This window comes from Dermacentor albipictus, chromosome 1, assembly GCF_038994185.2.
Source record: "Dermacentor albipictus isolate Rhodes 1998 colony chromosome 1, USDA_Dalb.pri_finalv2, whole genome shotgun sequence".
NCBI classification, from domain to species: Eukaryota; Metazoa; Arthropoda; class Arachnida; order Ixodida; family Ixodidae; genus Dermacentor; species Dermacentor albipictus.
Genome location: NC_091821.1, coordinates 13040371 through 13053553, shown reverse-complemented (window position 1 = coordinate 13053553; position 13183 = coordinate 13040371). Strand labels below are relative to the sequence as shown.

The 13183-nt window shown below is 42.5% G+C and overlaps 1 protein-coding gene across 3 annotated transcripts in view; it reads left to right on the top strand.

The window, feature by feature from the left end:
* The window catches only part of pan (transcription factor pangolin), a 239949-nt gene extending 227863 nt beyond the window's left edge, over nt 1-12086 (top strand). For all 3 annotated transcript variants that reach the window (XM_065451889.1, XM_065451888.1, XM_065451887.1), the window contains 2 exons: nt 2235-2307; nt 5559-12086. In XM_065451889.1, the coding sequence (XP_065307961.1) occupies nt 2235-2307; nt 5559-5928 (443 nt within the window). In that variant the 3' untranslated portion in view covers nt 5929-12086. The remainder of the gene's footprint in view (nt 1-2234; nt 2308-5558) is intronic.
* The last annotated feature ends 1097 nt before the right edge of the window (nt 12087-13183 follow it).

The window sequence follows — 13183 nt, the reverse complement described above, 5'->3', positions numbered from 1 at the left end:
AACTTCTGATGCACTTATTTAATCGATAAGGAGTCGGTGCACAGGTTGTAGAGGATGTCGAGAAATGACTGATAACAATTTTTAAATTATGCAGCTTAGGTCCTGTGTGGACTTTTTTTGTGACTGAAGAAGAAAGCCAGTGAAAATTTTAAAATACTAGGTCACAATGCATCCATGTACCGGAGATTTGCAGTGCTCTCGAACGTCTCCTAAAATATGGGCTTAGCTTATCGCACTGGGATCTAGCGGCCGTGATTTTTCCCTGACACGTTGGCGCCTTATGGCATACATTTTCGTTCCTTCTCAAGCGCTAAGCCCTGCTTTTGAATGTTCATGAGATGGATAGCACATCAAATGGGGAGGTTTATGTTTGAGACTGCTGCTGTCACTGGCACATGGATGCATTGCCACATGGTACTTTCTAAATTTCAAATTTTTAAAAATATTATTTTTTTTTTTGCTGCAAAAAGACTCGCATAAGGCTTTGGTTGATTTAAACGCTGTTATCTGTCATTTCTCAACATCCTCTACAACTTTTGCACAAACTCGTTATCATTTAAGTCAACTAAAAATGAACTAAATATGCAATTATTTGTGTGCAACAAGAAAAATACTCATGACTAGCATAGACAATGCCCAACATACAGTGAGCACTGCATTCTTGGCAACGTTTAGTTGGGGCAGCCAGTATATGTTCGTCTTTAGAGAAGTATTTGTGAATGCTTGACTGAAATTTTCATGAATGTGGAGCCCATTCTGTTGATGTTATAGTCTATTTCTTCTTTAAATGGATCGGACATGGCATCATGTGTCGTAAATTTTTACTTTTTTGTTGTCTTCGCCTTGCCATTTGACTAGTTCATTATTTTGGACTGAAAAGTATACCCTCTGTTTATATGATTTCACAAAAGGTGTTTTTAGCTGCTATTTATTTCTCACTGCAAAAGTCCCTTGCACTTGGCCCCTATGTGTTTGTTTTGAAATTTCATTTTCTCACGAGGTCTTTGCCACTTTTGGCACACTATTGCTTCTATATTTTCATCTTCTTCAATTCATGGTGGCCATGAGTCTCTTCTTTGCTTGGTTTATGATTTAGCAGTGTGTCCTTATGTGTATGTATGCTTGTGTGAAGTTTTACACTTGCGTGTGTCTTGCTGCTTTCTTCTTTCGCACATTCCGCACTAGTCTCTCATCTCTTCTCTTTTTTGATTGTGACTTGACTCTGCATGAACCACACGCCAGGGCTCCTTTCACTGAATGGCTCGTTCGTTTGTTACACTTCTGACATGCAGCTGTGGCTAGGTCAATGGCAGTGTAAGTAAGATTTTGCTGAAAACTTTCCTCTTTTTAGTTTTGGTCCTTGCAGTAAGCCTCCTGCTTACGCTTTGCTTTACCGCATGTGGGTTGCTTCTGTGTTCCCCTGCATGTGTCAATTCATAACTGCCTGCTTGGCCAACTCTGTGTTGCACGGTCAGGCAAATTTGAAGACACTCTTCTATGTTGTCGTCTGCAGCCATATCTTGCCAGAAATTCCACTGTACTGCATTTGCTTTCTTTTTCTATGGCCATTCACTATATTTGGATTATTCTTTATGAATCCTATGTGAATTGCTCGGTTTGTCTGAATACCTCCATCTTTTATCTTTTGACGCATCTGTGAGACTGGCTACAACAAGGCTAAGCTAAATAATTCTTTCTGCACCTATTTAACGTTGCTGTTTGCTTTTATTATGCTGCACTAGTGGCATACAATCCTGCATCACTGTTTTGTTGCACATATGAATGTCCAAATAGTCGTGTTTCTGGTGCAGCATTAATTTTTCTTTTTTTACTTTACACTGTGAAAGAATCCATGAGGAATAAAAAAAAAGCATTATACTTAATTTTCTCTCTTAGCTGAGTATATCTGTCCCTCTTGTGTTGAGAAACTGGTAAATCCAATTTGCATGTCACAACTTTGCTGCTGGTTTTCAAGTGCTTGTGAGTTATGCACTGTATCACATATTGTAACATATGACATGACATTTTTTGGCATTTGGTTTCTGTTATTAGTTGCTTTGAGCAGAACATATAATTTTCCGCATGATGCCTGTTTGGTGCTGACAAAAAGAGTTGCATTTCATACAGCAGTCATTTAGTGTGTATTGTCTGAAACTCTGTATGCATAGGTTGGCAGTAATGTGGCAACTCCATAATGTTGAACCTACAGTGTCCTTGAACATGTTCGGTTGCAGATCTAAACAATCCCAAGAAGTGCCGAGCAAGGTTTGGCTTGGACCAGCAGAGTGATTGGTGCAAACCATGTCGGTAAGAATGTGTTTCCCTGTCAGTTGTAGGCGTCAAGTGAAAGCCAAAACGAGAAAATGCATTCTAAAACTGGTACAGCGCAATATGGAAAGGAAGAAACAAGCCGAGCCGGCCAGAAGATTCTTCTGCTCGGCTCGGCTTGTGTCCTTCCTTTCCATGTTGGGCTGTACTGGTTTTAGAATGCAATACCACCTCGTCCAATCCTCAACCCTTGTGATTAGAAAGTGAATTTATTTGTAATATGGTAGTCTGTGCCGTCTTGATTTTGTTTGTTTGTTTGTTTGTTTGTGTGTGTGTGTGTTTGTGTGTGTGTGTTTGTGTGTCTAACCCCCTTGCTTTCCCAATTGTCAAAGTTCAGTTGTCTTACCCAGATAAAATTGCTGGACGTTTAATTTCAAGACTGCAGACTTTGCACACATCTTCTCAATTCACCTTATTGGAAAAGCAAGAATGGATAGTGTGCGATGGCATTTAAGTTAGTGACACCAGTAGTGTGCTTCCACAGCTGCTATAGTATGCTATGGGGACAGCAAAATTCTCCACCAAGTGCAACATAATTGTCAGGACTATTAGAAAGCCTTCCAGGATTATTTGGAAGAGTAAAGCAAAATGCTGCATATTGACTAGCTGCACTTGCAACCAGGCACGTACCCAGGCGCCCCCCCCCCACCCGCCCCCCATAATTAAGCGGCATACCCCCCCTCCCCGCCCGCACCACTACTACTCACACACATTCCTAAAGCGCTGACAAATCAATCTATTTGGCGGCCAACATTTTGCTGCCTTTCACAGCGAGAGCTGTATATGACTAACCCTACATTGTTTTGTTGCCATCCGTCAAGAGAAAGAATCATCATGTGGGCCGATCCTGGTGATAGTGCAAAAAAAGGCTCCAAGCTAAATGGCACATACCCCTGTGGGTTTGGGAACCTGTAACGCGCCCTTCGAAATCTTCGGGGTGAACCCACATATGTGGAGTGCTTAACGTCTGTTTCACCTTCGCTGCGGGTCGGCCCAGCATTGCACTACCTTTGGATGGACCGAACTATGCGGAGCACTCAACGCCTGCTTCACCTCCACTGCGGGTGGGCCTGGTATTGCACTATCTTTGGCATCGGCCCACATATGGGGAGTGCTTAATGCCTGCTTCACCTCTGCCGCGGGTTGGCCTGGCATTGCACTACCATCAGGCTGACCCGCGGCGGAGGTGAAGCACTTTGCTTTTCGTTTGAGAGCTTTGGCTGTCGTCGGCTCTCGCTGCCATTACATCTTCACAGAGTGGAATTGTCAATTTTTTACTCCTTTTGGATGGCGGTAGTTATCGGCATCTCCTGGAGTGTGAAGGCCAGTTTTCTCATTGACTCGGTGCCCGCGCGATTATTGAGATGAGTTCAGTTGTCGCCATCTATTCAATGATCACGCGCATCGCTTCTTTGTTTAGACTCATCCAGGGACCAAGAAAGGGATTCGGTACGTAGTCAGCTGGTCTGTATGCTCGTGGAACGAGTGGCGGTTGGAGAAATTGCCAATTGCGTTAAACTTTTCCTTTTGCTTCATTATTTCCTCAAGTGGCGGCTCGCCGCGACGCTGGCATATGCTCAGAAGCATATACACGTGATATGGGTTAGATAAGGTGGGAAATAATGCGAAACAGCATCCATCACCAGACCCTGCAATAACCATTAAAACCATAAGCGATATGATTGTAACCCGTTATGTCGTCTGGCTTTTCACTAATTGTACAGCACTTTTCGTGCAAAATTGGCAAATGGAAAGAAGTGTTGCAAGTAGTTGAGAAATTAAGCAATCTGCTAAGGGAGAGAGCCAAGGCGAACAGCCAAACAGGAAGGAAAAGCAAAAATTAACAAATTTAACCGTTGTTTGGGAAAATATTTATGGATGAACATCTCTTTATATAAAAAGAAAGTAGAGACAACACCGCCAGAAGTAGAAAATAATTGCGTGTATTTTGAATCGCACTTCTGCAATTATCAGTCGAGCCGCCTGATGTAGGCACTTCTCTGCTGTGCTAATGTGAGTGTTCTTCTAACCTTCCGCGGTGGGTGCAGTACATCTAGAACCGCAGCATCCTGTGCTCTACGAGGTTGTACGGGACTGGCAACCACGCATCGTTACGCAACTTCCCAAATAACAACACGAGTCGGTTTTGGCACTTAAATTGGTAGAGCAGTAAATAAGGGATGCAAAAGAACTGTGATTGTTCCGCAATCATATATATTTCTCTCTAATTCTTCCAGCGCTAAATCAACAAACGCTACTAGAAATCTTTATTTTATACTTTCGCTTGTTTACTTGTTCTTGGCAGCGTTCTTCCTGCGCTTCTGTCATGCGCGACTCCATTTGATGTGGTTCCTTGTTTGCCAAGTAAAGGAGAGGTGTATCTCACAGGCGTACCTGTGAGGTACACCTTATTTCAATTCTCTTTTGCAGGTTTACGCGTCTTCGTGGCGAATGATGGGCATGATTCACATTTGTACTAGTAAAGCTACCCCCCCCCCCTCATTTGTATAGAAAGAGTTACCTTGGGTTGGCCCCCCTCCCGAAAAAAATCCTGGATACGTGCCTGATTGCAACCATGTTAAAGATTTAAAAACGGGACCATAGTTGAGGCTGTTGTGTATATATGCTACATCATTATTTTTGTGAAGAGTATTTCACAGCAAAGTGTAATGTGGTTTGGAATGTGCCATGCATTGGTCATTTGCGTAGTAATGCCATTGATCTTTAGAATCCAACTCATTTCATTAAAGAAAGCCAAGGAAAATGCTGCTGCTTATAATGACATCCTCTGCAAAATGTGACACCACTCAAGATAGGGTGTAAAAGCATGCCTGAAAACAACTTTTGGGTTTGATGCATGCATCATGTTGACAGGACACATACATTGCTGAGTATGTGTGATAGAAGTAGCACAACATTCATTACATACAGCCTCTTTTTTCTCCGATTTCCTCACCCTTGTTGCATAAAAATTTGTAAACAAAAAATTTTCTCAGAAGTAAGACATAATTTGGGACTATGCAGGCTAAACTAAAGCGACAATACCCTTTGCCTTAATGCTTTCCATATTCTCTTGTAGAGATAAGTGTATGTACCACCTTTCTTGTTCTGTGTTTCTTTTCTTCCTTTTTAATTGAACTAGAGTTGCTTATTTTCCTGTTTTTGGCAGTTGGTGTATGTCCTTGTGCAGTTGTCCTTAAAATGAGAGCTTTGTGTTTGTGTCTGCCCAGCCGAAAGAAGAAATGCATCAGGTACCAAGAGGGGCTTGATGGCAATGCAAATGAGAGTGAAGACAACATAGGTTCGGTGGAGGCACCAACGCCCGAGTCGCACACAAGCCACGGGGGTGGTGATACAACCACCACAACAAGCACGGGCAGCCCCTGCACCAGCCTGGGAACCCCCGAGCCAAGCCCAGGGCCACCTGTGCGACGTGCCGACTGCTACAGCCTCAACAAGCACCACCCTCTGAGTGTGCACCATCTGACTGGCCAACCACTCGTCAAGAGGGAGCCCGATGACCCTGTTGACATACTGACGCCTCCATCCACAGATTCCTCAACCACCCCATCTTCCTTGCCCCTACTGACGGTCACGTAGCAAGAGTTGCCAGTGGGGCCTTGTGTTGTGCCCCGAGGACAGTGCACCAGCTGGGTGGCTCCCTACTTGCACATGTGCACAGGACTCCTTTTCCACTCCTCGCAGACTCTTTGAGAGCACTTGCAGACAGTGCACTGGCTGGTGTAATGCAAGCCTTGGAGATGGGTGTCTGCAACTGAACAGTGCTTAGTTCCCGATGACTGAGATGCCCGTTGACCACCACAGGTTGTGTCACGTGTACATCCAAGAGCTCACGAGTTGCTTAGCTTGCAGTCACTATAGCAGTAGGAATGAAATTTTGTGCTGCGAAGGTGCATTGGTACATAGACACTTGCCATTGGCCTTGTGATGTCTCTGCCCTCACTGACTTGAACCCGATTCATGATCCTTACTCGTTCACTGTGCGGCTTTATGTCATCATGACCAGGAAGCTGCTCCAGTGGCCCACATTTCTGCAAAAGTAGTGCCGTGAGGGCAGCTTATGAAGGGTCCTTTCCCTTTGACTGTGGAATCGTATAAATGCACTGTACAAGATTAAGATGGCACATGAAAGGCACCCTTGTGTGCCCTCTGTGGGACTTGCTTGAGGAGATACGCAGTGAGCAGTCTTCAGAAGAGGTAGCAAGTGGCTACGATGATCATGAAGGCATGGGGACATAAAGCTGATGAATAGCACCTTTTTGTTGCCTTGACATTTGACAGAAACTATGATTTCTATGATAACAAGAGTCTGAGCTAAAGCTTCTGATGAGTGAGCAAAAGAAGTATTTGTGTGCTGTTGAAATGATAGCTGCTGGTGGTCACCAATAACATTTGGCTGCGAGTCTCCTGCTAGAAAATTTTTTTTCTTGAGCTGCTACATTGTTGAATGGGGATTTTGCCTGTATCAGTGGCTACTTGCTGTCTTGGCTGCTATACATTAACTTCCCAGATTCCACTCACACTGCTAGACACCAGGGTTTGAGCTATTATTTGATGAGGGAACTATGTGAAAACTGTGTACCCAATTGCACAAGTTTTCCAAAAATGGGAGTCTCCTAAAAATGTTGAATTTCATTCACCTGTGCCACACAGGCTGTGAATTAAAAAAGTACAGTGTGGTGCTTGCACACAAAAGCATATACGGTGTTTTTAAACTTCAGAAGGCGTGCATTAGCCACAAGGATACCTTTTTTTTTTCATGCCTATCATGTTTAATAAACTTTAGTTGTCAACAATACGTGATAGACTCCTGTTAAATTTGATATTTAACTTCATCATGTAACAAGGCCTGACCAACAACTATGCATTTTCCCATATTTCTTTTAGTATGTTCATATTTATTATTTCATCAGACTTCTTGGTCCCACCGAGATTAAGTACTACAGTCAACGACAGATTTTTCGGACCCTCTAGGGAACGTAAAAATGCCCGAAAATTCAGGCAGTCAGAAAAAATGAATGCATGCAAAAAATAAAAAAAAACGATTTTTGGGGGGGGGGGGGGGGGGAGGGATGCGAGAACACCTGTGTACTTAGATTTAGGTGCACGTTAAAGAACCCCAGGTAGTCGAAATTTCCGGAGTCCTCCACTACGGCATGCCTCGTAATCAGAAAGTGGTTTTGGCATGTAAAACCCCATAATTTAATTTAATTTTTTTTCTTTTTTTTTCCTCAGATCTAGAGGTAAAGGGCAAAGTACCAGGCCTCTGAAACCCTGCCAAAACATCAGTGAAGTGGCTATAAAAAAAAGGCATTCAAAAACTCTGTATGCAGCCGGTTGCCGGTTTATAATGTACATGTGCATCGTCGGGCAGCCGGTGTTATTGCTGCAGTGGCTTGAAGAACTTGTTAATTGTTGTTTGGACGGCGTTCCGGTTGCATGCAATCATATTCACCCCAATATGAGCAAGGGTCATGTCAGCACTGTACGCCGATGAAAGAGCCAACAGTGCTCGCGTCAACTCGGCGCTTGTAGGCGGCGCAGGCATTGGCTCCTCATTTTCAACATCGGAGTCTTCTGAATCCCCCACAACCTGCCTCATCAGTCAGTTCTACGCCGATACTAACCGATGGTACTGCTTTCCGCGCTATGCCATCGGCAAGGACGACGAAGATGGAGTGGGTACCATCGAAGGCAAGCGAAATCCTCAAGATGAGAACAGTGGAGTTTGCTGACGAGCGTCGAAGCACGTAGGCCTAGTGTTGCAGAGCACACTTGACAGAACAGCACAACCACACACCACGCTAGCCAAAACGTGGCCTGCCCAAACAAACGAGATGGCACCATAGAATAAAGAACCAACTTGATGGCGCCACTCCGGAAACTTTGCCAGAGGCGGAAGTGCGGCGATGAACATAGCCAGCGTGGCCAGACCAAATCGGTGTGTAACGGCCAGATTCGGCTAGTTGTGGTTCAAAGCGGTGATATGCTTCAGCTGCAAGTCGATTTCCTTCGCAAGGGCGCTGTGCGAGGAGCTAAGGGACCTTCCGTCACGTCAAAAAGTCCGGAAAATTGGTCGGCGGGGGTTCGAGCACCCGAAAGTTTAGATGTCCTTAGACATTGATTCTATGGGGCTCGTGGCGGTGCCGCGAAGATGTCCGAAATATCAGGCATGTCCGAAAATTTGGGCATCTGAAAATTCAGTCGTTGACTGTATATAGAAGTTGACTGGTGTGTGACAAGCTAAGCTTTCGCTTACATCCATGTTAATGGTAAAGCTTTGTGCTACCACTGGAACCATTTTCAATTACAGTGTCGAGAATCGTCCTACAGGGGCTCCTTTTTTTTTAAAATCTCGATTCAGGAAATAGAAGAAAGAAAAATTATATTCACATATTTGTTGCTCAATTTGGAAGCTATTTCTTCAAGTCTTACTAAAATTGATATCAAGCAAGTTGTTTTCGTCAAAAAATAAATGTTTCGTATTAAATGGTCGTCGGGCATTTCTAGGTTTCCCTGTGAAGTGTTTGATATCAAAATTGTTCGAAGTCCTCCCAAATATAAACAGCTGTGCCTTGTACACAAAACAACCATGATTCACCCATTTGTACATGGGCTATTTGTGACATCATGTAAAGTGTATTTATATGGTTTGTACTGTTATCAAAAAAAAAAAAAAGAGGCATGGATGTGCCCATATGCGCAGTGGGCAGCTAATGGCTCACATTTAAATCTTGCCTTGCACTAGTGGACATGTGAGGAATGCTTTTACGGGTGTTGTATGTGTTATTGGAAAGGAAATGGGGCGGCCCTACAAGCTCTGTGTCATACATGGACGGTGCAAAGGAACAAAGGGAGGAAGGTGACACTGTGAAGGGACAAGGGATCAAGAATTCTAATGGCTGTGCATTTTAATTGATAGCGTCCAACCTCAAGAAACTGTGTCATCACCTTGAGAGAACTGCTAGCAGCAGGATGCTGTCTTACCCTGTAGTGGTAGCTGCTTGCTGTTGGGCTGTGTTTGCTGTACCACCTGCTGCCTCTCCTGTGGCCTGCTGTAGAGAGAGACGTTCCAATGTGAATTCCTCTCCCCTTCCTTGTAAATAGCTCCTACACGAGACGGACAGGACGCAGGGAGCTGGATATACTCCCGCCTGTACAGTGATCAACATTGCGCCTTCTGCCTGTCTTGTTTACTCATATGCCATGCTGGAGAGAGAAGCGTAACGATATGTGCCAACATTGGGGGGAGGGGGTTTTGTTTCATACTACACAGATGCAGTATTCTTTCCCTTCCCCACACCTTGAGATGAAAAGAAAGTGTTAGCGGGGCCATGTACATATTATATCCTTGTCACTGTGAAGGCTCTCCACTATAATTGTGCAGTTTTCTTTCAACTCTCCAGTCTCGTTTCAGCGCGTCAAGAGTCAGCATAGTGTTAAAACTGTCTGGAACAGAATCATTTTTTCCTTGCCAACCTCATTGTAAACAGTCACCTTCACCTGTTTTTGATCTCAGCTGTGAGGCGAGAGATGTTTGCAAGTTCATGCTCAGAGAAAGGTAAACTTGGAGAAGGCTGCATTCTTGTACCAAAAATATATATATTTTTCTTGACTTGTGACAGTTTATGTCATTGATTTTGTATTTTCAAGGATCAGTGTGGGTAGTAAGCTGTGTCACAGTGCTTTCTATTCTTTGTCAATTTGTTGTTGTTTTTTCTAGCTATTACACTCATTCATTTTAGTGGTATGTTTACAAGCGTTTAATTTATGTGTTAATGAGTGTTGCCGAGTGGCATTTTATTGAGCATGCCTATGAAATGTAGGTGCCATGTGACAGGGCCTTGCACCCTTTGATACCATACTGTGTTTAAAAAGACAAATTGAGCTAATGACCATGTGCGCCATTGTAGCTTGAACATATCACAATGAAATCGTGAAATTATGTTTCATTCCTGTTTCTTAGTTGAGCGACAAATTCCTGATTGGTACACTGTGTTGGTAGCATATGTGTCAAATAATATGTGTATGTTAGTACTAATGATTTAACCATCTGCTACATGTAACCATGGTGCTGCCATAGGCGCACAATCGAGACATTTTGAACAACAGTTAGACAGGTGTGTCAAGAAAATAGCAGACTGAAGAGGGGTGTGATAAACAGCTGCTTATTTTGGGGGGTAATAAACATTTGATGTGTGGACTATAAGTTCTTCACTTTTCAAACAGTTAACATTAATGATGCAATTTACCTAGTAGTCAGTTGACATTGACCGGTAGACAGCAAATTTTATGTCAAGGATATGTGCACGCTGTCTGGAAATTTTGCTTGCAAAATTATATCCTTTGATAAGAAAGTATGGGTAAAATGGGCTGACAGACTTATGTACTCTTGGGAAGGAGACTGACTTTATGATGTTGTTGCTTGAAATTAAGAGGTACAAATGGGCATCTGCTTTACCTTGGTACCTTTTGGCATCAATATTTGTACATCATTAAAATGTATAGGTCAAGGAGCATAGAAAGTTAGAACAAAAAGCTTGTGCTTACACAAGCCAAGCTTGTAATTTTGACCGGCTCTCAGTAAAGGACACAATGTTAGTATCTCCCATACAGGTACATATTAAGCAAAAAGGAAATAATGTTCTCAAGTACTTTGACACCATTTCACCCTTCAACTATAGTGACAGATCACTAGATGTTTATTTGTTCTGCTCCATCTCCAGTGCTGCATGGTGATTGGACCACTAGTCTGAAGACAGTTTTCTCAGTGAAATCAAAAAAAGAAAGGCACACATCAGTCTTGTATTTTTGCTAATTTGCATTGTGCAATCAAAACACAAATGTTCTGTGTGCCTGCATAATAACATATACATATATCTGGATATTGTTTCCATAAATGGAATAAAATCAGCTGAATTAATAAGACCCATGTTTCTTTATTTGGCTTGATATTAGTTTTTTTTTAAAATGTTTTGTACCAGTAACGTAATAGTGTTTGGGGGGAAAAGTGCTTTTAGGTTTTATGTGTTTACATGATTGGGCGATTGAGTCATTTCTGGCAATGATGTGCATGCAAGAGCTCGCTGTTTCTTAGTGTTGCAACATGTCTGAGCATTTCTTGGCAAGTTTGAGATGTCTTGTGTTGTTGTTACATCACCCATCAATTGTCCAGTAACTGTCCAGTCTAAAAATCAAAACTTTTCTTTAGAGACACTGCTGTCAGAAGTGATGCGCTCTTACTTTGTTGTTCCTAGTAGGGCAGACACAGGAGTGCATGTTTGCATTTTAGCTATGTGCAATGAATTCTGCCTGAGGTCACGTGCATTAGGTGTCATTATTTTTTCCTTTCAAAACAAAGAAATAGAATGAGAAAGAACTGTAACCACTATGCCTGCTATTTCTCATTTGTTTCTAGAGGTTGTGTGCAATTTTTGACAAAAATGGAATGTGTACTTGCACATGTTGTCATGATCACAAGTCTGTCTGTTGCATATCCCATTTTCAAAGATTGATGTGTTCACTTTGATGCTATATGTTTGTATCAACTGTTCTCTCTCTCTCTCTCTCTCTCTGTTTTTTTTTTTTTTTTTGAAGTGTACCATGAGTGGGCAGCTTTGGAAAAATGAGAGAACTGAGCAGATAGGTTTGCAGACGTAATGAAAAAGAATGTTGCATTTTTCATTGAGTTCATGGCTGGAGGAGTGCTGTAATGATTAAAAACAAATGAAACAACATTTTGTTCTTGTCTTCCTTGCATTCACATGGAAGAATTGTCAGAGTAACCTGTTACATCCCAAGACAGATACAGTAGTGAACAAAAAGATATGATATATTGCATTTGGGTCCTGCGAGCTAATGTGCTTGTAATGTTGGTGCTACATTATGCCAGACCACTAGCCTAGTGAAACAGTTTCTTGACGACACACTGCAATCATACTTTATTCACTCTCACCGTGTACATAACTTGCATATTCCAACAGTGAGAAGAAAGGTGGTCAACTGAGGGGCCAGATAATTATTAATCATATCATGAGAAGCCAACAAACAAGGACACCAAGGAAAACATAGGGGAAATTACTTGTACTTACTAATTGAATTAAAGAAATGATAAATTAATGGCAATGAAAGTGGATGAAAAAACAACTTAGCACAACAGTTGCACGCGTAATGCGAAGACGTGGGATCATTCCCCACCTGCGGCAAGTGGCTATGCTGTTGGGCTGCTGAGCACGAGGTCGCGGGATTGAATCCCGGCCACGGCGGCCGCATTTCGATGGAGGCGAAATGCAAAAACACCCGTGTACTTAGATTTAAGTGCACGTTAAAGAACCCCAGGTGGTAAAAATTTCCGGAGTCCTCCACTACAGCGTGCCTCATAATCAGAAAGTGGTTTTGGCACGTAAAACCCCATAATTTAATTTAATCCACTTTCATTGCCATTAAATTATTCCTTTAATTCATTTAGTAAGTACAAGTAATTTCCCCTATGTTTTCTTGGTGGCTTTGTTTGTTGGTTTCTCATGGTATTCCAACAGTGTATCACAAAGAAATGGTAATATCAACGAGTAGTGAAAATACGTATGCCCTGGTGAGAGAAATTTTAATACGTGGGGAGGTTAGCCGAGCAAAAGATTTGGCATGCTACTACAGTTTTATTATATAACAAAACATCAAAGGGTAAGAGAAATGAAAGTAACATACATGCATCCACTTGCACAAAAGCTTGGAAAGAGTTGGCAGTGAGCACCATGAAATCCACAAAGTGTAAAGTGGAGCTTCAGGTGTGGCACTATCAATAAATAAGATTCTTTTGGCTGCAGCACCCAAATCG